Raw genomic sequence first — 21,278 nt, 5'->3', positions numbered from 1 at the left:
TTATGGAAGGTAATGGTGACACTATATTTCATACAATTATCAAAGGATTCATAATACAATTTGGTGATCCCACAGATACAGGAGAAGGTGGTAACATATATGGAGAACCATTTGAAGTGAGACTGTATTTAAAAATAAAATGAATTCCTTCTTTATTCGAAAATAATTATTAGATATATGTGGCTAACGCTGGAAAAGATGACAATGGTTCCCAATTCTTCTTTACTCTTAATTCTTAGTTTTACTGGAGATGCTATATATAACATGTTTAAACTTGAAAAAGCACTTGTAGATGAGGTAAATTTAATGTTTACAAGAAAATATATCAAAAATTGATATAAATATATTTCCTCTGTTTTGTAGAATGATAGACCACTTTATCCTTCAAGATTGATATAAACTATAATATTGAACAATCCATTTTCTGATATTATGCCAAGAACAATAGTACAGCAAAGTGAAGAAGTAAAGGAAAATTCAAAAACTAAAACAACATCAGTAAAATTAAAATCATATGTATTTGCAGAATTTAGTCCTGATAGTATTATTTTTTACAATGAAAAATTTTGTAACAGAGATTTCAATCTTTTATCATTTGGTGAAGAAGCAGAGGAAGATGAAGTAGAATCTGTGATATTAAATAAAAAGTTTACTGATAAGGGCAAATCAGCTGATGATCATTTAACTGATCCAAAGTTAAGCTCACAACCAGCTGTTGAACCACCTGAACTTGCAAATAAAAGAAGGAAGGAAGACCATAGTAGCGAGTGGGAAAGTGACGACAAAGTAGAAACTCAAGAAGAATTAGAAATTATGAGGAAAAAGAAAGAGTTAGTTTATATTGTTTACATTATAGCTCTGCTATAGAAAGTAGAAATTTTTATTGACTGTCTTATATTCATAGTTTCAGAGCAATGAAGGAAAGGATAAACAGTAAATTGAAAGTTACAAGAAAAGAACCAAAGAATTATGTTGTTAACAATTAGCCTTAACAATTAGTTATGTGCATATAACCATCGTAGTTTTATTTTCTTTTTACTGAGAATAAAATCACTCGCCTCCATCCGTGACTTCATGTTCGTCGGACTGTTAAGTGAATAAAGAGAAGGGAGGAAAATGTTATACTTTTTATGTCGGTTTATGATTTTGTTTCAACGCATCATGTGTTTGCGATTCTTCTACTGCAATCAGCGCCATTTACGATGGTATGTAAAAGAAGTTATTATCAGAGTTTTGTATAGAATGTTTACGAGTATTACTCGAGTAAGATTACTCTGAGAGAAAGCGAAATAGAGTGAGTGGAAATGTGCTTTAAAAGGTTCAAACAAAATACTTGTAATTGAAACATTTTTATATTTTTCAAAGTTATATAAAAAATTGCAAATAAAGTTATAAAGTGATTAATCTATAATATTTGAAATAAATTTAATTTCTTTATATATTTTAAGTGTCTTTTTTTTATTCGTAGTTAAATAAAAGTTTCATATTTACAAAATTTGGTATTTATCTCTTTTAAGATAATTTTTATGTTAATAACTTCTTCCAGAAGCTAATTTGTATTTTATGATATTAGAAATAAAAATTAACGACCATAACAGTATCTAATAATACGAAATTAACATATATTTCGATGTTGTAAATTTGTTGACAATTCAAATATATAAATGTGTATAATGGGAAACAAATTTCGGTCGTTGATCACAGTATTAAGCAGTAAAATAAATAAACATCAATTGTTGAATGATACAACTACAAAAATTAATAATGTCAGCGAAAAGGCACAAGAAAAGTTGAATGATATTCAGAATACTGTTGCTACAAAATATAATATTTTTGTAAAGGTAATATATTCGTGTTATTTATTAATAATTAAATAAAATTATAATATTTGTGTTTTTAAATATAGATCATTGAACATTTCTTTTTCAGCGAGTTAATGATGATATAACATTATTTCAAAATTCAAGTATACCCCAAATACAACCAAGTCCATTGCCAAAAAAAGTTGTAAAATGGTGGCAATGGTACCAACAATTAACAGGTTTTGATATAGTTGAATTAACTAAACAGCAAGTGGTTAATGCACAAAACAAATTATTTGAATGTCAAGATAAAAGAAGAACCATGAACCGTGAATTAATTCTCATCAATGATAAATTAAAGGAAATATATTCAGAATTAATTCAAACTAAAAGAGATGATCCAAAATATGTGCAATTAACAATAGTGGAAAATAAAAATCTGCAGAACCAAACAAAAATTGTAACACAGCTTAATTTACTAGAGAAAGAAGAAAATTGTTATTTTACATTATTAGCAACTTCCATCAAAGAATACCATGATAATCAAATACTATACAATCAGAGACAAAAGTATATATCTCTTATTGCATCTGCTATAACAGCAATTGTGTTGTTAATATGTTCAATGATTTACAATAATAGCAGAATAAAAGAAATTAAAAATGTTGTGTTTGAAACGCAACAAAGAAATGAAAACATTTTTCAAGATAATATCAATTCTTTGCAAATGAATATAAATAGATATTTGTCTAATATTGTTAGTGATATTAGAAATAGAGTGAGCATTAGATAGATTTGTTCCAACTGACGGCCATTAATCGTGTATCGATAAAGATGCGTCATCTGATACCTAGTAAAAGTTCAATTTTTTCTATTTGTTAATTAAGATCTGGACTGTCTTCACTCTTCTCTCACCATATATGTAGTAAAATTGTTTCAAACAGTTATACGAAAATAGTTAATGTTATAAAGATATTAATGGCACTTTTATTTTAAAAATATATAAATTATTGCGCGCATTATTAAAATAAATTATCCAAAGTATAATTGTGATCAAAATTAGTAAATTCTTAACTATAATAATAGAGACCATCCTTTTTATGATCGCAGTTACATAAATTTCTGTGGAAGTTATTTGTCCTTTTGCCATCGTAAGGAACACATCGATAATTTAACCGAACAGATAAATTTTTATTAATTAATTAATTAAATAATTCTTTGTGATTTGAAATTTTGCTTTGATTTCGGAATTGCTCATATTTCATTTTAAATATTATTTTCCTTTTCTTCTACGATTTTCAAAACTGCAGAAGTAGTAATTCGGAGATTGTTAACTTGGAATGGGTCGAGAGTTAAATATGCAAATTACTAATCGAATATGTAATATATTTAGCATATATATTTATTCGTATCTTAACTTTTACATGAAAAAATTAAATACAAATATAGATTGAATAACGAATTCTCTGTATTTGATTTTACAGGCGACTAACGGGAATTACGTTTTATTATTTGAAAAAATGAAGACTCTTGTATAAAAAATAAAATTTATTTACGAATTCTTTTAAATAATAAATACGAATGTAGTATAACATAATTACAAAGCATATAAAAACTTATACATTATGTATGAAAACATATTATAAAGCGTTAACTAATTCTAAGGTAATCCTACCACGCTTGGGATCTACTGAAAGTACTTTCACCTCCACACGTTGGCCTATCGAAACTGTACCATTTTTTAGCCATCTCGTTGGTATAAGTCCATCTTTACCCGCTCCTACATCCACGAATGCTCCGAAGTGTGTACTGTTTCGTATTGCACCCGTTAATGACATCCCCACATTTATATCATTAATATTAAACATACTTCTTCGAAATAGAGGAGAATTGTACTTTAATCGTACATCCTCATTTTTCTTCATAGATAAACCCTTAATTATCACTTCCATAGTCGCCTCATTCGTGTCAAATTTCTTAGCTAAGGTAGATATTCCTTCCTCGGCACACAACTTTACTTTCTCTATGAACTCCGTAATTCCCAGGTTTTCTATGTTACAATTACAATACTTCAGAAAACGTTCAGCTATTTTATACGATTCAGGATGAATCCAAGTTTGATCTAATAAATTACATGTTTGTTTAGATTTGTTAATGCTTTTGCATTTCTCTGAATTATCAGTAATTGAAGTTTCTGGTAATATCCTAATAAATCCAGCACATTGTTCAAATATTTTGCTTCCAATTCCTTTCACATCCATTAATTGGTGCCTATTTTTAAATGGACCAAATTTAGATCTCCATTCTATAATATTATTTGCTTTAGATGTATTTAAACCTGCAACTCTTTTCAAGAGGCATCGAGATGCAGTATTCACATCCACTCCTACAAAGCTCACAACCTCTGAAACAACCTGCAATGAATTTTTTCCTTTTATTCATTGTATCAGACAATTATTTTAACTATTGTGATTGTACTAGGTTTTATACTCACTTCGTTTAGTGCTGTTAACAACTGCTTCACTGGTAGATCATGCTGATACATACCTACACCCAAATGTTTAGGTTCTATTTTTACTAATTCAGCAAGAGGATCTTGTAAACGTCTTGCTATAGAAACAGCAGAAATTAAATTCGTGTCAAGATTCGGAAACTCAGATTTTGCTTCTGAACTACAGCTGTAAATTGATGCTCCTGATTCATCAACTATTGTGTATGAAACATCTATCAACCCAAATGCATTAGATTTAATTAATTTATTTATAAATGCTTCAGTTTCTCTGCAAGCTGTGGCATTGCCCAATGCTAAAATTGTAGCTTTATGTTTAGTTACTAAATTTATCAAAACATTGACAGATTTATCATAAGATCCTTCTACATTTTTGTGTGGATAAATTACACCTGTTTCAAGTATATCTCCTTGTTCAGAAATTACTGCTAGTTTGCAACCATGCAAGAATCCTGGATCTATACCAAGTATAATTTTTCCTCTTACGGGTGGTGTAAGAAGTAACTGTTTAACATTAGTAACAAAAACTTCAATAGATGCTATCTCTGCCTTTTGCTTCATTTCACTTCTTACTCGACGTACTACTAGAGGTTTAATAAACTTTGTATAAGCATAGTCAATGCTCTCATTTAATAATTTAGAATGTATTTTAGATACATTCATGGCTACTTTATACTGTTTGTAACAATGTTTTTTAAAATCTCTTTCAAAAGAATCAGGTAAAGTTATTTTTATAGTAAGAATTTTTTGTATTTCACCTCGATTAATGGCTAATATCTGATGAGGTTTGATGTATTTAGTGTTTGTATTAAAGTCATAATATGTTTCATACTTTCTGTGTATATCTTTTTCTTTATTATCTGTACGTTTACTATTGGTTTTATACTTTGTAGTTTCTATTTTTATGACAGATTCACTTTGTAGTTCTTTAACTTTATCAAATACTATTTTATTTTTATTTATAGTATCTGCAATAATATGTATAATTCCATCTATAATTTGTTGTTCAGATTTTAATCCATCTTTTTTACGATCAATAATTGAAGATAACGCAGGCAATGTATGACCCTGTAACACAAGGTCACTTATAGTTCCCAAACCTAATTCTTTTGCTCTTTCTGCTAAAGTTCGCTTAGATGCTGGTTTAAAAAGAGAATATATATGTTCTAAATCATCTAAGCATTTGACAGATACAATAACAGAATATATGTTAGGAGACCAATGTCCTAATCTATCAATAGCTTTTAATATAATTTCAGCACGTTGTTTAATCAAATTAGCATGATTAAGACTTTCTTTCAATGCTCGTAACTTATCTGGTTCCATGCCACCAGTCATATCTCTTCTATATCTTGCAATAAAAGGAATTGTATTGTCATTACTAAAAAGCTTCACAACATTTTCTGTTATATGCCTTTCAACATTATTTGTCTCACTAATATAATCTACAACATCCCATTCTTTACATTCCACAGAATTAAAAGGTATATCTTCCAATATTTGTTTAATATTTTTTTTATCTAAATCTTGTATCTTTTCGTATTTTATTTTCATATCTTTATTCTGTATCTTTTTCTTTAAACCTGTTGATTCTACTGCAGCATTTGGAAATTCTATTTGTACTTTTTCATTTTCGGATTGCATTGCTATTTTATATTGATTGTCCTTTTTAAGTAACTTTTGGTTATTATCATTTGTAATCGATATTTTTCTCTTTTTCCGAACAATTTTAGAAACTGCTTTCTCAGGAACATAATTATCATCGCTTGAGATATATACAGGTTCATTTTCAGAATCACTACAAGAAATTATCACTTCTGGACGAGAAATTTGTCGTGCACTTCTTTTCATTATAAATTTTTCTGTAAAGGATAGATAAATATTAAAATTTCTTAAACATATAATAGTAATGACATAAAAGATGTAAGGTTATCTATTAAATGCATCAAATATGTTTATAAATTTGTTATATTTTTTTTACTTTTCAGTTTCTTTTAATTTAAAATTGATATATAACAAAGAATATAAAATTTTTGTAACTTTTTACAGCAAATGATTATAATACCCAACTGCCCAAACCAATTTGATTGTGATGTTGATCTAACCTTTGGAAATGTGCTTTAAAAGGTTCAAACAAAATACATGTAATTGAAACATTTTTTATATTTTTCAAAGTTATATAAAAAATTGCAAATAAAGTTATAAAGTGATTAATCTATAATATTTGAAATAAATTTAATTTCTTTATATATTTTAAGTGTCTTTTTTTTATTCGTAGTTAAATAAAAGTTTCATATTTACAAAATTTGGTATTTATCTCTTTTAAGATAATTTTTATGTTAATAACTTCTTCCAGAAGCTAATTTGTATTTTATGATATTAGAAATAAAAATTAACGACCATAACAGTATCTAATAATACGAAATTAACATATATTTCGATGTTGTAAATTTGTTGACAATTCAAATATATAAATGTGTATAATGGGAAACAAATTTCGGTCGTTGATCACAGTATTAAGCAGTAAAATAAATAAACATCAATTGTTGAATGATACAACTACAAAAATTAATAATGTCAGCGAAAAGGCACAAGAAAAGTTGAATGATATTCAGAATACTGTTGCTACAAAATATAATATTTTTGTAAAGGTAATATATTCGTGTTATTTATTAATAATTAAATAAAATTATAATATTTGTGTTTTTAAATATAGATCATTGAACATTTCTTTTTCAGCGAGTTAATGATGATATAACATTATTTCAAAATTCAAGTATACCCCAAATACAACCAAGTCCATTGCCAAAAAAAGTTGTAAAATGGTGGCAATGGTACCAACAATTAACAGGTTTTGATATAGTTGAATTAACTAAACAGCAAGTGGTTAATGCACAAAACAAATTATTTGAATGTCAAGATAAAAGAAGAACCATGAACCGTGAATTAATTCTCATCAATGATAAATTAAAGGAAATATATTCAGAATTAATTCAAACTAAAAGAGATGATCCAAAATATGTGCAATTAACAATAGTGGAAAATAAAAATCTGCAGAACCAAACAAAAATTGTAACACAGCTTAATTTACTAGAGAAAGAAGAAAATTGTTATTTTACATTATTAGCAACTTCCATCAAAGAATACCATGATAATCAAATACTACACAATCAGAGACAAAAGTATATATCTCTTATTGCATCTGCTATAACAGCAATTGTGTCGTTAATAAGTTCAATGATTTACAGTAATAGGAGAATAAAAAATATTCAAAATGTTGTGTTTGAAACGCAACAAAGAAATGAAAACATTTTTCAAGATAATATCAATTCTCTGCAAATGAATATAAATAGATATTTCTCTAATATTGTTAAAATGGTAGAGAATAATAATGAACGTATAGTGATTAAGGAAGTACCTACTAATGTAATTAATGATGCAGTTAATGAAACAACTTATCAAACGTGGAAACAGGTTTATATTAAGTTAGGATTATGTGTGATTAGTATTTATATGATAAAGTTATTAATTAATTAAAGGTTATTTTGTAATATATAGTAATAAATAACTAGTGAATTAATGTTATTATCCTACTTGATATTTTTTTTAAGGAACTTATTTATTTTTAATTATTTCATAAATAAATATATAATACAATATATTTAATTATACAATGAAATGAAGAATACATTAATACGTATATATAACAATGGCAATTATATATAGACCTTTTTAATTTATAATTTAGTTACATTTAATGCATATAATTCTATTTTATATAAGAAACAGGGATTTTTCAGAAAACTATATATATATAATAAACTGGGGCAAACATTAATACAGACAATCGTTTAACTAATTTTATTTTTAATAAATGATTTTATTAAAAATAAAAGAAATTGTGTTAAATAATAAGAAATTAAAATTTTAATTATCTGTATTGTTTTATGTATTCCAAGGTTTCCATTCCATACCATCTGGTAGTTTTACTTCAACTTTACCTTTGCTCACTTCTGCCCAATTTGTGCTTAACACTGTACCACCAGACTCTTGCTATGTTTAAAAATATTACTGAATTAAAATCAGTGAAATATATTTATTGTGTCTTATAAGTTGAAATACTTACAATGGATTTATTCATTGCACGTTTTACTTCATCAGATCCACTACCATATATCTGTTGAAATAAAGCACAGAGAGCAGCTTCCCCTACTAATTTCTCTTCTGCTTCTTGTTTCTCAATTTCTTTTTCTACTTTATTCCAGTCTCGTTGTTTTCTTCCAGTTACAAGATTCTTTTCTGGTTGATTTCCAGCTTGTAAAATTTCTTAAAAAATTACAATTTCATCTTCATATAACAATTTCAAGCAGGTATTGTTTGGAAATAATATTAAGATCAAGTTTACCTTGAGGTATAGGTTGTACTGTTTTTTGTGCAATAGGATTTCCTTCCAAAGTAGTCCACATAATTCCATCTTGTTTCTTCAACTTGATTTCTATTTTAGATGGATCAACTTTGTGTGAACATTGATCTGTTACTATTGGATGAGCTAAATCTAACTCCAAACTATATTCATTGCCCGATGGTAACAGAGCAGTTACACTTAACTAAAATCAAATAAAAACATTTTGAAATATAATTAGTATCAATCAAAAGATAAACTTATTTTCACGTAAATATGACCGACAGAAAACGAAACACATTGATTGATGAGATATAGGTACATCTTGCATGATAATATTGAGTACTTACGGATCTTTGCTCGTAAATAACTTTAACATTTTTTGCACCTTTCGCAAGAACTGGAACTACAACATGACTTTCCGTTTGATACCAATCGTGCTTTATTTTTGGAATTGGCATCTGTAAAAGATTAAAATTTTTATTTTACATTAGGGCATCGATGTATTTATGTTTATTTCACGATATATATTTAATTGCGTCTCTAACTTCATTATTATTTACTGCGGTTGGAGTTTCTTCGTTACCCATTAGGTCGATTTTTTGTAATTATCAAACACAAATTATTGAAAGATTTGACACAACATTCGTGTATGCCTTGCTTCTCGAAAGTTCATATAGATAATACAGATCAGGACCGTAATAAGTGATGCTGAACCATCATAGAGTAAAGTTTTAATTGTTTAATGTTTATGAAATATAAAATTTGAACAACTAAATTGTTTGTACTAATATTATTGAATATTATTAATCAAAATATGAAGTAAATGGCAATGAAAAATAAATTATGGTGTGTTCTTAAATAAGTTTGCACTTCTATAGATAGCTTAGAAATGCAACCAAACTATTTGTACTTCCGACAAGAATAAATGAAAACAAGTCAATTTCCGGAGCCGCTCCAATGTTTATACACGAGTGTTTCAAAAATCTAGATATAAATAGATGTGATGTTTTAATTATAAAAAAGAAGTTAAACAATAATTTTAATGAAAAATGAAACGCCTACTTAAAGCGATTATTGAAGATGTAATTATAGAACCATCCAAGATTCAGCCAATCATTGGTATTATATTTGTGTTTATTAAAAATTACTTCAATATTTAAGACAACTCGTGTTCATATTTTTTCGGAGAAAATTTGTTTATTTTATTCATTTTTCTTTTAAGGAAATTTATGTATATCTTTTAATTGTAATTGTGACTTATTTCTCCAAATTTAGTTCTAAAGAAAAGATGGAAAAGCAACTTGTACATTTGTCAATTTATACTGTACATGTTACACGTTTTCGTCTCAACTAAATATTTATAATTATCTTACAGTTAATTTTCAAAACGGAGAACTCAAAGATGAGGAAGCCAAAAAAATGTCATGTGGTTTATTTTATGATGAAAAGAGAAAAAAAACAATGTTGGCTTTATCAAATGGACAGATTGTTTATAGAGGTTATAAACCAGATACAAGCAAGGACTTGATGCGTACTATGCTTGTACTTCATAACAAAAAAACAGGAAAAGTGAGATTAGTTCAGGTTGAACGTTGGCAAGTGACTCCAGTTTTAGAAAAACCAATTGTAGAAGATAATAAAGGTGCAGAGGATGAAAAGATTGCTACATTAAACAAACAGTTTGGTTCCAAAAAGGTGAAAAGAAGAACAGAGCAATATGAGCGGTTAAAAGTGAATGTAGAATCTGTTAAAGAGCAACTAGAACAAACTGTATCTAGTAAGAATTTACTTTTATAGTCATTTATGAAATATATGTATAATTTTGTTACTTTATCTAGAAAGAGTTCAATAAATTTATTTTTGTTTCAGGTGTTGAAATTGATAGAATGGAATTATCAACACAGTTGTCAGATAATGAATATATTACAAATACAACTTTGCCAGATTGTAATAGAGGTGCAACTAATGTAAATGATGTATATAGTATATATGATATTGTACCAGAAAGTAAATTGGAGACTCTGTACAACAATGTTACAGAAATTTTAAATGAACATCCTAGTAGTTCAGAAAGGTATGTTCACTATGAAGTTACTTTAAAACTGCTTTCTATGTCATCAATATTGTCTATAATAATTGTATTATATTAATTATATATATATGTATATATATATATTGTTTTTTTAGAAGTTCAAAATTCTTTAGCCAAATGTTAAAGTATGTGAAGTCTGATTCAAATAGTGTTAAAAAAACTGCATTACTTCTTTATATTCAAGCAGTTGCAACATGGTTAAACATGCCAATCAGGGATGCTAAGAAACGAGGTGTTGAAGTTTGTTCAGTTTCTCATGATATTAACTTGCATGTAATAGATACATACAGTGTCCAAAGTAATCATGGACGGTATGTATAGAAATGTATAATAGACATCATAAATGTTCAATAATTTAATAATTAATTTTAAATGCATATCAATTAATTTTATAGGATGAGACCAACTAGTATAAAAGATAAAGGAGTATTACATTGTATGATTTTGGCTTTAATAATTTGTAACTTTTCACTAGATTTGGAATTATTTTCAACTATATTTAGTCATCGTATAGGTCTAAAAAAATTGACAGACCTTGCCAGAATTATTGGTGCATTACCTAATAAGGAGGATAAGAAAATTGTTACTCTAAAAGTTCCATTGCCAGCACCTGTATCTGTTGTAAAAAAGGGAAAGAAAAAATAGTTATAACATGGGTATAATTTTTACTCTAACATTGTTTTCCCACAAATAAAATAGGCTTAAATAATCTAATGTTTTTTAATATCATAAGAAATCATCTTATACACATTAAAGCCAGATCTATATTTAAGTATAAGAAAAATAAACATTTTTTTTCATAACATGGTAATTTTTAATGTATTTAGTACTTTAAATTTTCCTCCTTATAGTTCTTTTAGTTTTTCAAAATATTTCTATAATTTCTGCCAAAATATAAGTTATAGAAGATCATAAACCAGTTTATGTGTGCTAATTGCTATTGACATAGATTGTAAGGAAGAAAATTATTAAACCAAAAAAATACCAACAGGATTCAAAAGGACAAATTGAAAGGAAAGAAAGAAATAGGAAGTTAATACAATTACGTTAGTAGAAGAGTAATATAATAGGTAGGCCTTTTGAAAAAAGTGGAGGTAAATTAATGGGCTTAAATAAATGGTTAAATGACTTTAATATTATCCTAGAATATCTAGCTTATGTTAACGGAGGGTAAGGTCGAAGAAACTGGCACGTTGGCCGGCCCTGAGCAACTCCCTGCAATGTGGGTCGTCGTCTAACTGTTCCACGTACCGTTCTGTCGACTCTGTCGTCCATTAGTCAGATTCAACTACTCCTTCTCTTTCTTACCTCCATCATTTGATAACCGTGAAATACGGTGGAGTATCTTGACTCTTCTTTTCCTTCCTCATTCTATCGACATCTACCACGTACTAAGGAATCTTTCTACAATCAATTTCAACATTAAGAAAACCTTTGAAAGTTTATTCCTTCGAGCGTGTTATATTTTTTATGAATAAAATAATTGGATTTTTTATTCGAAATAATAGAATGAAATATATAATGAAATAAATAATATTATTTTTTAAGAATTAAATAAATTTTATTTTATAAAATTATAATAAATTTTATATTAATGGAAATGAATTTTTAAAAAATATTAATTATAAGAAAACCCAGAAATGGTAATATTTGCACAAGAATTAGATAAAATCAATAAACTAATATTAGGATAAAAAGTGAAATTGATATTTTAAAAAATTCACAATAGTTAACTATTCAGAAAATTTAAAAAAAATGTACTATGTACTAATTAAAATATATTATCCACTTTAATTTTTTTTAGTATAAGTAATATGTAAAATATAATACAGAACTAATAAAACAAAATATTAAAAGTTGATTTGTTACACAGCTTCTGAAAATTAAAACTATTCAAATTCAGTGATCTATTGTACTTTCATTCTAACTGGAGAATCTTCTCAGACCATCATTTTCTTCCCGTATACTTTCGTTTTGCTCCTGCAGACTGTTTCATCCACGATCCTTCGTGTTTCCACCTCTTCGTCTTGCCGCCACCACTTTTGTCGTCTTCCTTGCATCACCTGGCCGTTAAAGCACCTCAGTCGATGTGTGACTCTCTATCAGGGCTGCAAGTTTTCATGGTTTCGTCGTATGTTTTATTCACCTTTGTCGTGTTCGCGATTCTCGATTGCTTTCCTCGTTAGCAAAAAAACCGAGAGTGACGAACTCAAAGGTAATTAGAGTTCGCGTACATGGAACTTTAAGTGCTGCGCAACTCTGAAAGTCGTTCCGAGACCACTGGAGAACATTCGCGTTTATCCTATTATTGGATCCAGGTAATTGTTTTTATTGCGTATTAAATTTTAATTACAAAAATTAATTATTTTCAAATGAAATAGTATTTGATATACCAAATGCAAAGAAAAATATTTTTTGTATTACAATTTTTCTATTTGTCTAGTGATACCAAAATTACTTTTTTTTATTTTAACTCATTTATTTGATTCATTCTTGAGGTTTAGTTAATAATGATTTTTTTCATTCTTGTTAATATTTATTTATTATCACAAATAAAATAGTAGAAAATAACAGAAAAATTGTTCGAACGAAAGTTAATGAAAGATTAATAGAAAAAGATTATAATAATAATGTCCGATTTTATTTAACAAAATTATGTCATTTTATGGTATATTAATTATATTTAGTTAGCTAAATAGATGAGAATATGGTAATACAGTATATTATTATGAATTTTATGTAGGCAGCGTGAAATTAGAATATATATTCTACAATTTTGCTACCGTTATAATTAGACCGAGTTAGTGTTGTACTAAAAATTTTAAACAAGGGAGCATAAACTAATAAGAATTGCATTAAAGCATCTTAAAAATTGTGTTTGGAATCGGTTACCCTCTGCTTTGCTTTTTTACATAACTCAAAAGGCGAAGAAAGCGTTGATGATTTGACGATTTAACTATCTTAACGCCATCTCCCTATAATAACCCTAATTATTAATCGTCGGTAAAGGAAGAAATGAAGGATCAGGAAGGAAGGAACAGAATAGAAGAAATTCTGAGTTACTAAGCTCTATTAAGATCTTTGTATCTAAGGAAAAAATAGGAATTGGAGAGTGATTTTTTATCAAAAACATCATCTTTTCCATCTATCATTATAATAATTGTATTACTGATAAAACATAAGTAAGTACTTACAAGAAGAGAGTACTTCAAGATCTTATAAAGATTTGAATAGGAGTCCAAAAAATTTCGAATAAAATAAAAAGTGTTATCATGTCGATTAGAAATTCTCAAAGTTCAAAATAATAATTCGAATTATGATTCAAAATAATAAAATTTCCGGATATTAATGGACTAACTATACGATATATAAAATAAAAAATGGTATAAAAAAAACGAAAGATTTTTAATAAAATAATTCAAGTGCTCTATAAAGATCCTAATAATCATATACAAGATTACAATGAACCATTCACAGAAGCACCGTAAAAGAAAAAGAGGTCGAGAAGGAATGGCAACGATGAATATTATTACGGTTCTCTCTGGTAGCTTTGGTCACGGAAAAGTGTATGATTCACGGACCTGTTGTAGTTGAAACAGCTCTTGAGGATGAAACCCCGAAAACAAGCCGGTTAAAGTGGGTCATCCCGATGAACAGTACACGCGTTTCTGTTTCGTGTACCAGTCACCGAGTTAGGAGGCGGTCACGGTCACGAACACGTTAGAGACGAACATTATGGTCATAGGACTTTGGGCTGTGATCTCAGAGATATCAACAACAAAGTATTGTTTGGAAAGACTTGTATGAAGTTTTATGATAGAGTATTTCGTGATTTATGAGAGAATTTATGGGAAAGTTACTTGTTTACAAAATTGTGCAATTTTGCATGAAAACTTATTATTGAAATAAAAAGACAGGATACACTATTTAATCATTAAAAAAATGGCATCAGTGATTTACATAATCAAACAAACATACTTATAGCAAAAATAACTAATTGAAAGGTATAAAAACAATTGGTATAACCTAAAAAATACACAATATTTATTAATATCATAAATGTCCTTTGAATGTATTCCTGACGGTATAGCAGAAATCCTTCGAAACGCTGGTCTCGTTTTGTTTGTGACAACGAAAGCTCTCTCGAAAGTGCGAGTAACAAAATGCTAATGCCAAATACAGTGATCGAGATTGTGGTACAACCTCGACAAAAGCTGCTGGAATGCCACAGGAAGAGCATGAGAAAGAGAAAAAGAGGGAGAAGACGAGAAAACCCGTTACGCGTTGGAACGCAATTCCGCTTGATGAAAGATGTAACAGCCTGTCCTTATTTATCATTCTATTGTGTTGATGATTCTTTCCACGGTCAGAGGATCCGTTAATTACTTCCAGAAGCTTAATATATCGTCAACAATAAACGATTTTGATTTTTGTTTTTGTATAAGATTGAATTACTAAATTTTGGAGATTACTTATGCTTATTCACATTTGATAGTATCTTTTAGAAAGTTTATTAAATAATAATTCCTACGGATGCTGCATGAAATTTCAAGATATAACTCGAATACTTTTATTATACTTAATTATTAATTAATTTATTCCAATCTTTAATGAATGAAAAATTCCCTCATTTAACGAAAGTTAAATTTAAGTAAAATTTAAATTTCTTTGTTTCTTTTTAAATTGTCAAACTACTTTTATGTAAGAATTATAAATGGTATTACAAATAATAGGAAGTAGTACTTTTAAGTTAAGGATCCTAGTAGTACATCTAGATATGCGTTTATACGGTTAATTAATTAATTAATTTGCATTTGTTCGCGTTGTTCTTATTTGAAGAAGGTGATGCACGTTCGCTGACGCGTTTACAGTAATTTCAGTCATGGTATAACGCGACAAATCCGGTGGGCATACCATGAACCGTACGTGTATCCCGTATGCATATTTCACAACTGTATCCAGATATATTAAATGTAGGACACAAGGAACGAAACCTTTCCGGCCTTCTATTTTACCACCCGACACGCTGACAGCCTAGAAAAACAAGCACCATGAATATTCTGAAGCTTCATAAATGTGTAAAATAATATGGTAGCAGCAAAAGAAAGTGGAATATATTTTTGGATGGTTATAATAATCGTTATTTATCTTTGTAAAGAAAAATGTAGAATCCACAATTCAACTGGATATTTAAAAATACAATACTAAATAAATGCAATACAATACAATATAACAATTTGACATTGAAATTTTGTATAAGTGCAATGATATCTTCATCAATAATAACTATAACGTAATACAAATAAGAATCATAGAGTTATATTCTCTTCTAATGAAATATTTTCCATGTAATTAGGTTTTACTTATCATATCTGTTCTATAGTTAATATTAATAATAGTAAAGTTCGTAAAATATATAAAAAATATTTTCATAGATAATTGAAAGTTTTTATTTTATTGTCAATGCAAAATACTTCCAGATTCATCAAGAATGATGGAGTGCAGTTTGTGGATATTCATGGTTATGGTGACCTGTGTGACAGGCGCCTTGTCAGAGTATTTAATGGGCGGCCATATGGACAACAGTCCACCAAAGTCTTTGCTGGAAGAAATTGAATCATCTCCGAGTTTGGCAAAGACGGCACAGCTGGATGACCTTGACCTGGATCTTGATGCAGAAGAGAGCACCATTGCCCTCTCAGCGTCAGACGACGAAGAAGCGCCACGTTATCACCTTCCGTATCCTTTCGCCTTCAATGGTGGTAGGCCGTTCTCATTGGAAAAGGATCCCATCACTGGTAAAATTGACTTTGAGAAGGCACCGCCAGTTAAGGCCCTGAACTTTAGTAATCGTTATCAAGAACATATGAACGAGAACGACCGGAGCAATAATAAGAACTTTTCGAAAGAAAACAGTTCTTACTCAACGAAGAAGAAGGAGAACGACAAGGAGACTGAAGATGTTAGCCCTAATGAGATTAATCCCTATTCACCTAATTTTCACGATTTTCTTAATCTTCCAGTTCATTATTCATCTGATAAGTATGGCAAGGACAAATACCCATTGATTTCAAGTTCCTATGCAAATACAAAAGTTCAGAGTGGATCAAATAGCTATAGTACATACAATCATAAGCCTTATCACGGAGAAACCGTAATGTATTACCCTACCAGGAAACCGTATTTACCTAAAACAAGTTCCATTATGTCTATAACGACGACAATGACCTCTAAACCAACGCCATCTATTACAACCAGCTCTACTACCACTTCTACAACTTCAAGACCGACAGCTTCAACGTCGACAACTACTACGAGTACTACTACTACTACTACAACTACGAGTCCTCCGCCACTTACCACAGTTTTCACTTCTACGAAGGCACCTATCGTGACTACTTGGAAGCCTCCAATCTCCACTCCCAAACGATATGTTGATCGTTTGGAGGATTATGATGATATTCTTCCGATAGAAAAACTTCAATCTTCAATGTACGGCAATAGTCATCAAGAACCAAATAACGTAGAGCAACATAATCGGGACCCTCAGATAAAGCCTCCTATAAAGCATGAGGAATACATTGATAGTTACGAAGATTATGAAATTGGTGAAGGAGAGGATGTAAAGGATTATGTTTCAATAAATACTACGACTAATGAAATTGTAAGGACTAGCACATTGCCTACTACAACATCAACTGTTTCTAATATAACCACAACCATTGGAGCACTAGAAACTACCACCATGACAACAACAACAACGAACGCATCAGTTCCATCATCATCTGTAATGTATTCTTCACTGGCATCCCAGGAAAATAGTTTTCAAAGTAACTCGTTACCGTTTCAAGCTGTTTCTTCGCGTCCAGTAACATCCATGCCTTTGGATAACGAACATAGCGTGTCATCAGCGTTTGAAAATGATAATCGAAGGCATGGTATCGCAGATAATATTATCGTGAATCAGGGGTATCGTCCAAACACAGTTATTAATCAGAGACCAACTGGATTAGGAGGGATTCTGGTAGAGAGCACAAGTAACATAGTAATACCACCTGATCAGGATACAGTGTCCTTTGTTCTTGGAAATAGGCAAAACGTTGAAGGTGGGTACTATTCTTTGGGTACTGCAATTGGGGAGAATCCTTATGGAGGTTCCACTGGATTTGATTCCTCTTTCCGGCCTCTATATAGTGTTCTACCGGATAAAAATGGTTATGATCCACAATCGGACACTCGTGGAACAGTCGGTTTATCTTCAGTATCAGTATTGGAAAATAATCCCACTTATGCGGCTCAAACACGGAGACAGCCTAACCCTACTGGGACTCAAAAGCTGGCTAATGAAATAGAACCTCCTAGAACACAAAATTCATTTGTAAAAGGCTCTGTACTTTTGGAACAATCAGAAGATAAGAAAGATGATAAGGATGTTAACTATGTAGTATTCCCCAAGGATGAGCCTAAACAACCTATTGAGGAACATATCGTTGTCATAAATGAAGCTGATGGTACGGTACATGAAATAACACCTTCTTCTACAAAGCTAAAACCTGTAAGAGTAGATCCTACTGTTTCAAATGAAGAACATCTACCACAACTTTCAGAAAATTTAACTCCACCGGCCGAACGACCAAAGCCAGCTCCACAATTTTATTATCATTATCATCATGGAGGTACAGTAAGACCAGATCATCTTCGACTGCAAAGGTTACCACTACCCTCTCGTGGAAAACAGCCATCACCCCCACTTACACCACCTCCACCTCCTCCTCCTCCACCTCCTCCTTCAGAAGCCATAGGAATAAGGAGACGTCCTTATTCTCCTGATTCTACTTTACCAAATATTCTACCACAATTTCGTCCTAATGCTAAAACATCACATGGACATCGTGGATCAGAGACGATTGGAACAATTACAGCTGGTCAACCTTATTCCACTAGAGTAAGACAATCTGTTCAGCCTCATCCTCCAACTAGAAGACCTTTACCTCCACCTCCATCTTATCTTCAGAGATTAAATCCTCCTCCTCCTCCAATCCACGCTGTCAGACTTGCTGGTGCAGCATCCGCAAAAGCTGATAATATAGTGCCTCCACGAGATACAGAATCTACAGTCAAAAGGTTTCGCCTCCCATCAATGCCAGCCACATCCAGAGGAGAAAACGATGTTAAATTAGTGCATCGATTATCCAACCAAAAATTGCGACTCGAAGAAGAAGAACGGTCAGAACGTTACTCAGAGGAACCACCACAAATGCCACCAAGACCACCCTTGTTTTCCAAGCGAAGAATAGCAGATTCGCCACATGTAGCCACACTTCAGATGATTCAACAGCATGGAGAATTCGAAGAAGACGTGACAGAACGAAATTTGTCCTCAATGAGTGCAAACACAAGTGATGAATCAGACAGAATAGTGACTGAACAAAATGCTGATAGAAGGAAGTTTGATAGCCATGAAACAATGGCTGAGCCACCAGTTTACGTAGTATATCCTGTAAATACTGCTGTGAATATTCACCCTGATGATTCTAGAGAAAAAGACGAGAGCGTAGTAGTTGGAACAAGAGGTCCCCATCGTCCTCTTCCGCCAGAAACATTGCTCCAAGACAATGAGGATCAAGAAATAAATGAAGAAGTAAGACCTTCTGTTCACAATATATTTAATGGACGACCAGTTGCTTCAGACTTTCCATATCCTCTGGAACGTCCTGATCCTTCCATCTTTGTCAATGGAATGAGGGAAACGCCATTATTGGTACCCAGTGATCAACGACATGAAGAGGTCTCTGTGCAAGAAAATACTGAAGAAAAAGATGAAAAGGACTCTAATGTAAACGTTATACCGTATTTACAAGACTTCGTACCTTTTCCAGCGAGGAAGAATGATGTTATTGCGGCTACACTTCATCGTTTGCCAGCCTTACCATCCTCTACTCCAATCGCTTACGTTTATACGCCAACAGCACAAGCTTCTCATCGTCTAGATGTGGATGTGCGGGATGAGGACAGTTCTAAGATTGACAAAAGTGACCAGAAACCCGTTCTGTTACCCTCTCAGCAACCTTCTAGTTCCTCCAGTTCTGCACCTTCGCCACAGAATTTCATGGCACCATTTGTAGCAAGTATCAGCGCAGAAGCTCCTTCAAAAAATGGCTGGAGCGTTGTTGTAGTTGAGCCTACTATTAATAGAAAATCAGATGATGATTTCTCTGAGACTACGTCAAATGCAGAAGAGACTCAGACGGAGAAAACTGAATTCGACGCTGAAAATTTCAAGCCACAACTATTTGGCGGGTTCAAACCAATTTACGAATTTCCATCGGAAGACGGGAATCGGTCAGAGCATCGAGAATCTAGCGATGTGGATACAGAAGTTAGTACTCATCTCCAAGAGTCTATAAATTCGACGGTTTGATGAAAAAATGTGTTTATTAAATAAAAAAGTATAGTAATTAAACGAAGATAGATATGGTTTCGAATATTTTGTTAATCACGGTTTCGTTCTTTTTAGCATTGCCATCTTTCGCCAAAGGTAGAAAAATTGGTATGAATTTTTTCAAGTAATCTTTATAATTAGATAATTGAAGACACATTAATTGAAATGCTACATTGAAATAGAAATCAAGTACCTCGAAGCTATATATATCAGTCATCTGGGACAATTTGTTGTCTTCAGGAAGAGAGGAGGGGGGATGTAAAAACAATACAAGTCTGAATATTCATATGATCTTTGGTAACTTTAGATCAGTGAATTTTGTGAGAAGGGTTAAATGCAATGAGATGCAAGCAATGTGCTTGAATTATGTATTTTTAAAAATTTAACAATAGACTTGTCTATTTTGGTAGTACAATATATTATAAAATATTTTATACCGAAGAACCAAATTTTGTTAAGTGTATTTGCATTGCTTTGCATGTAATCCTCTTAAATACTTACAAGGAATCATTTAAAACGTTTATTATATTAATAAATTACTATATTTATATTAATTTATCTACTTTATTGATAGACTATATAGTAATTTATGAAATCTTATTGTTAAATTAAAACTATCATACTTTGTACATCTAATTCATACGTTATCATATGAGTTATACATTTTCACATAGAAGTTAGGATGAAAGATGTATATTACATTATTTATTTTCTATTTTTTCCTTGATAATCACAATTATATGCTAAGTATTTAATGTAATAAATTATTTTTAAATTATTCATTTATACCCGATTTATTTATACTAATGCCCTCCTAAAATGCTCCCTATTTTGTACAATATGTTTAACAGAAAATAAAAAATGCTTTCTAGTTACATACTATTAATCTTATAATAATAATAATAATAATAATAATAATAATAATAATAATAATAATAACAATAATACTGTAGATTGACAAGAATATAAATAATTAAATTCTAAGGAAGACTAAAAATTAGTATGATCATTTGAGCTTTATACATGAT

General features: G+C 30.3%; 6 protein-coding genes across 8 annotated transcripts; 4 read left to right on the top strand and 2 right to left on the bottom strand.

Annotated features, from left to right (window-relative positions):
- The first annotated feature begins 1,673 nt into the window (after nt 1-1,673).
- Nucleotides 1,674-2,595, top strand: LOC108552187 (uncharacterized). Its single transcript, XM_017906602.1, has 2 exons — nt 1,674-1,841; nt 1,930-2,595. Exons 1-2 carry the CDS (start codon nt 1,674-1,676, stop codon nt 2,593-2,595), a joined length of 834 nt encoding a protein of 277 aa, XP_017762091.1.
- Nucleotides 2,596-3,440: 845 nt separating this feature from the next.
- LOC108552219 (S1 RNA-binding domain-containing protein 1) lies at nt 3,441-6,162 on the bottom strand. Its single transcript, XM_017906651.1, has 2 exons — nt 4,297-6,162; nt 3,441-4,216 (listed from the first exon to the last, which is right to left on the bottom strand). Exons 1-2 carry the CDS (start codon nt 6,160-6,162, stop codon nt 3,443-3,445), a joined length of 2,640 nt encoding a protein of 879 aa, XP_017762140.1. The 3' UTR covers nt 3,441-3,442.
- Nucleotides 6,163-6,794: 632 nt separating this feature from the next.
- On the top strand, nt 6,795-7,848 carry LOC108552186 (uncharacterized). The gene is made up of 2 exons (XM_017906601.1): nt 6,795-6,962; nt 7,051-7,848. Exons 1-2 carry the CDS (start codon nt 6,795-6,797, stop codon nt 7,846-7,848), a joined length of 966 nt encoding a protein of 321 aa, XP_017762090.1.
- Nucleotides 7,849-8,113: 265 nt separating this feature from the next.
- Sgt1 (suppressor of G2 allele of skp1) lies at nt 8,114-9,459 on the bottom strand. Its single transcript, XM_017906708.1, has 5 exons — nt 9,262-9,459; nt 9,064-9,174; nt 8,717-8,918; nt 8,438-8,637; nt 8,114-8,364 (listed from the first exon to the last, which is right to left on the bottom strand). Exons 1-5 carry the CDS (start codon nt 9,301-9,303, stop codon nt 8,257-8,259), a joined length of 663 nt encoding a protein of 220 aa, XP_017762197.1. The 5' UTR covers nt 9,304-9,459; the 3' UTR covers nt 8,114-8,256.
- A 306-nt stretch (nt 9,460-9,765) lies between these two features.
- LOC108552185 (DNA-directed RNA polymerase I subunit RPA49) lies at nt 9,766-11,499 on the top strand. Its single transcript, XM_017906600.1, has 5 exons — nt 9,766-9,835; nt 10,092-10,493; nt 10,586-10,790; nt 10,904-11,119; nt 11,204-11,499. The coding sequence occupies exons 1-5, from the start codon at nt 9,766-9,768 to the stop codon at nt 11,451-11,453; spliced, it is 1,143 nt and encodes a 380-aa protein (XP_017762089.1). The 3' UTR covers nt 11,454-11,499.
- A 3,239-nt stretch (nt 11,500-14,738) lies between these two features.
- LOC108552257 (uncharacterized) lies at nt 14,739-20,500 on the top strand. Of its 3 annotated transcripts, XM_017906707.1 has the most exons (4): nt 14,739-14,812; nt 14,902-15,121; nt 16,289-20,187; nt 20,326-20,500. In XM_017906707.1, the coding sequence occupies exons 2-4, from the start codon at nt 15,031-15,033 to the stop codon at nt 20,362-20,364; spliced, it is 4,029 nt and encodes a 1,342-aa protein (XP_017762196.1). In that variant the 5' UTR covers nt 14,739-14,812; nt 14,902-15,030; the 3' UTR covers nt 20,365-20,500. The 3 variants fall into 3 exon arrangements, with proteins under 3 accessions (XP_017762196.1, XP_017762194.1, XP_017762195.1); XM_017906705.1 differs by lacking the exon at nt 20,326-20,500 and having other exon boundaries at nt 16,289-20,229; XM_017906706.1 differs by lacking the exons at nt 14,739-14,812; nt 20,326-20,500 and having other exon boundaries at nt 14,895-15,121; nt 16,289-20,229.
- Nucleotides 20,501-21,278: the final 778 nt, after the last annotated feature.

The sequence above is a fragment of the Eufriesea mexicana genome, unplaced genomic scaffold (assembly GCF_001483705.2).
Source record: "Eufriesea mexicana isolate 0111107269 unplaced genomic scaffold, ASM148370v2 scaffold5767, whole genome shotgun sequence".
Lineage (NCBI taxonomy): Eukaryota > Metazoa > Arthropoda > Insecta > Hymenoptera > Apidae > Eufriesea > Eufriesea mexicana.
The sequence above is the reverse complement of the archived record's forward strand: the minus strand, read 5'-3'. Positions and strand labels throughout refer to the sequence as shown.

Bases quoted from the DNA above. Each gene is read 5' to 3' on its own strand.
- LOC108552187 (XM_017906602.1), top strand. From the start codon at position 1,674: ATGGGAAACAAATTTCGGTCGTTGATCACAGTATTAAGCAGTAAAATA. The intron at 1,842-1,929 runs GTAATATATTCG...TTTCTTTTTCAG, and splicing joins AATATAATATTTTTGTAAAG to CGAGTTAATGATGATATAAC.
- LOC108552219 (XM_017906651.1), bottom strand. From the start codon at position 6,162: ATGAAAAGAAGTGCACGACAAATTTCTCGTCCAGAAGTGATAATTTCT. The intron at 4,217-4,296 runs GTGAGTATAAAA...AATTCATTGCAG, and splicing joins TGTTAACAGCACTAAACGAA to GTTGTTTCAGAGGTTGTGAG.
- LOC108552186 (XM_017906601.1), top strand. From the start codon at position 6,795: ATGGGAAACAAATTTCGGTCGTTGATCACAGTATTAAGCAGTAAAATA. The intron at 6,963-7,050 runs GTAATATATTCG...TTTCTTTTTCAG, and splicing joins AATATAATATTTTTGTAAAG to CGAGTTAATGATGATATAAC.
- Sgt1 (XM_017906708.1), bottom strand. From the start codon at position 9,303: ATGGGTAACGAAGAAACTCCAACCGCAGTAAATAATAATGAA. The intron at 8,919-9,063 runs GTAAGTACTCAA...ATTTGATTTTAG, and splicing joins TTATTTACGAGCAAAGATCC to TTAAGTGTAACTGCTCTGTT. The intron at 8,365-8,437 runs GTAAGTATTTCA...TTTTAAACATAG, and splicing joins GTGCAATGAATAAATCCATT to CAAGAGTCTGGTGGTACAGT.
- LOC108552185 (XM_017906600.1), top strand. From the start codon at position 9,766: ATGAAACGCCTACTTAAAGCGATTATTGAAGATGTAATTATAGAACCA. The intron at 10,494-10,585 runs GTAAGAATTTAC...TTTTTGTTTCAG, and splicing joins ACTAGAACAAACTGTATCTA to GTGTTGAAATTGATAGAATG. The intron at 11,120-11,203 runs GTATGTATAGAA...TTAATTTTATAG, and splicing joins GTCCAAAGTAATCATGGACG to GATGAGACCAACTAGTATAA.
- LOC108552257 (XM_017906705.1), top strand. From the start codon at position 15,031: ATGCCACAGGAAGAGCATGAGAAAGAGAAAAAGAGGGAGAAGACGAGA. The intron at 15,122-16,288 runs GTAACAGCCTGT...AAATACTTCCAG, and splicing joins AATTCCGCTTGATGAAAGAT to ATTCATCAAGAATGATGGAG.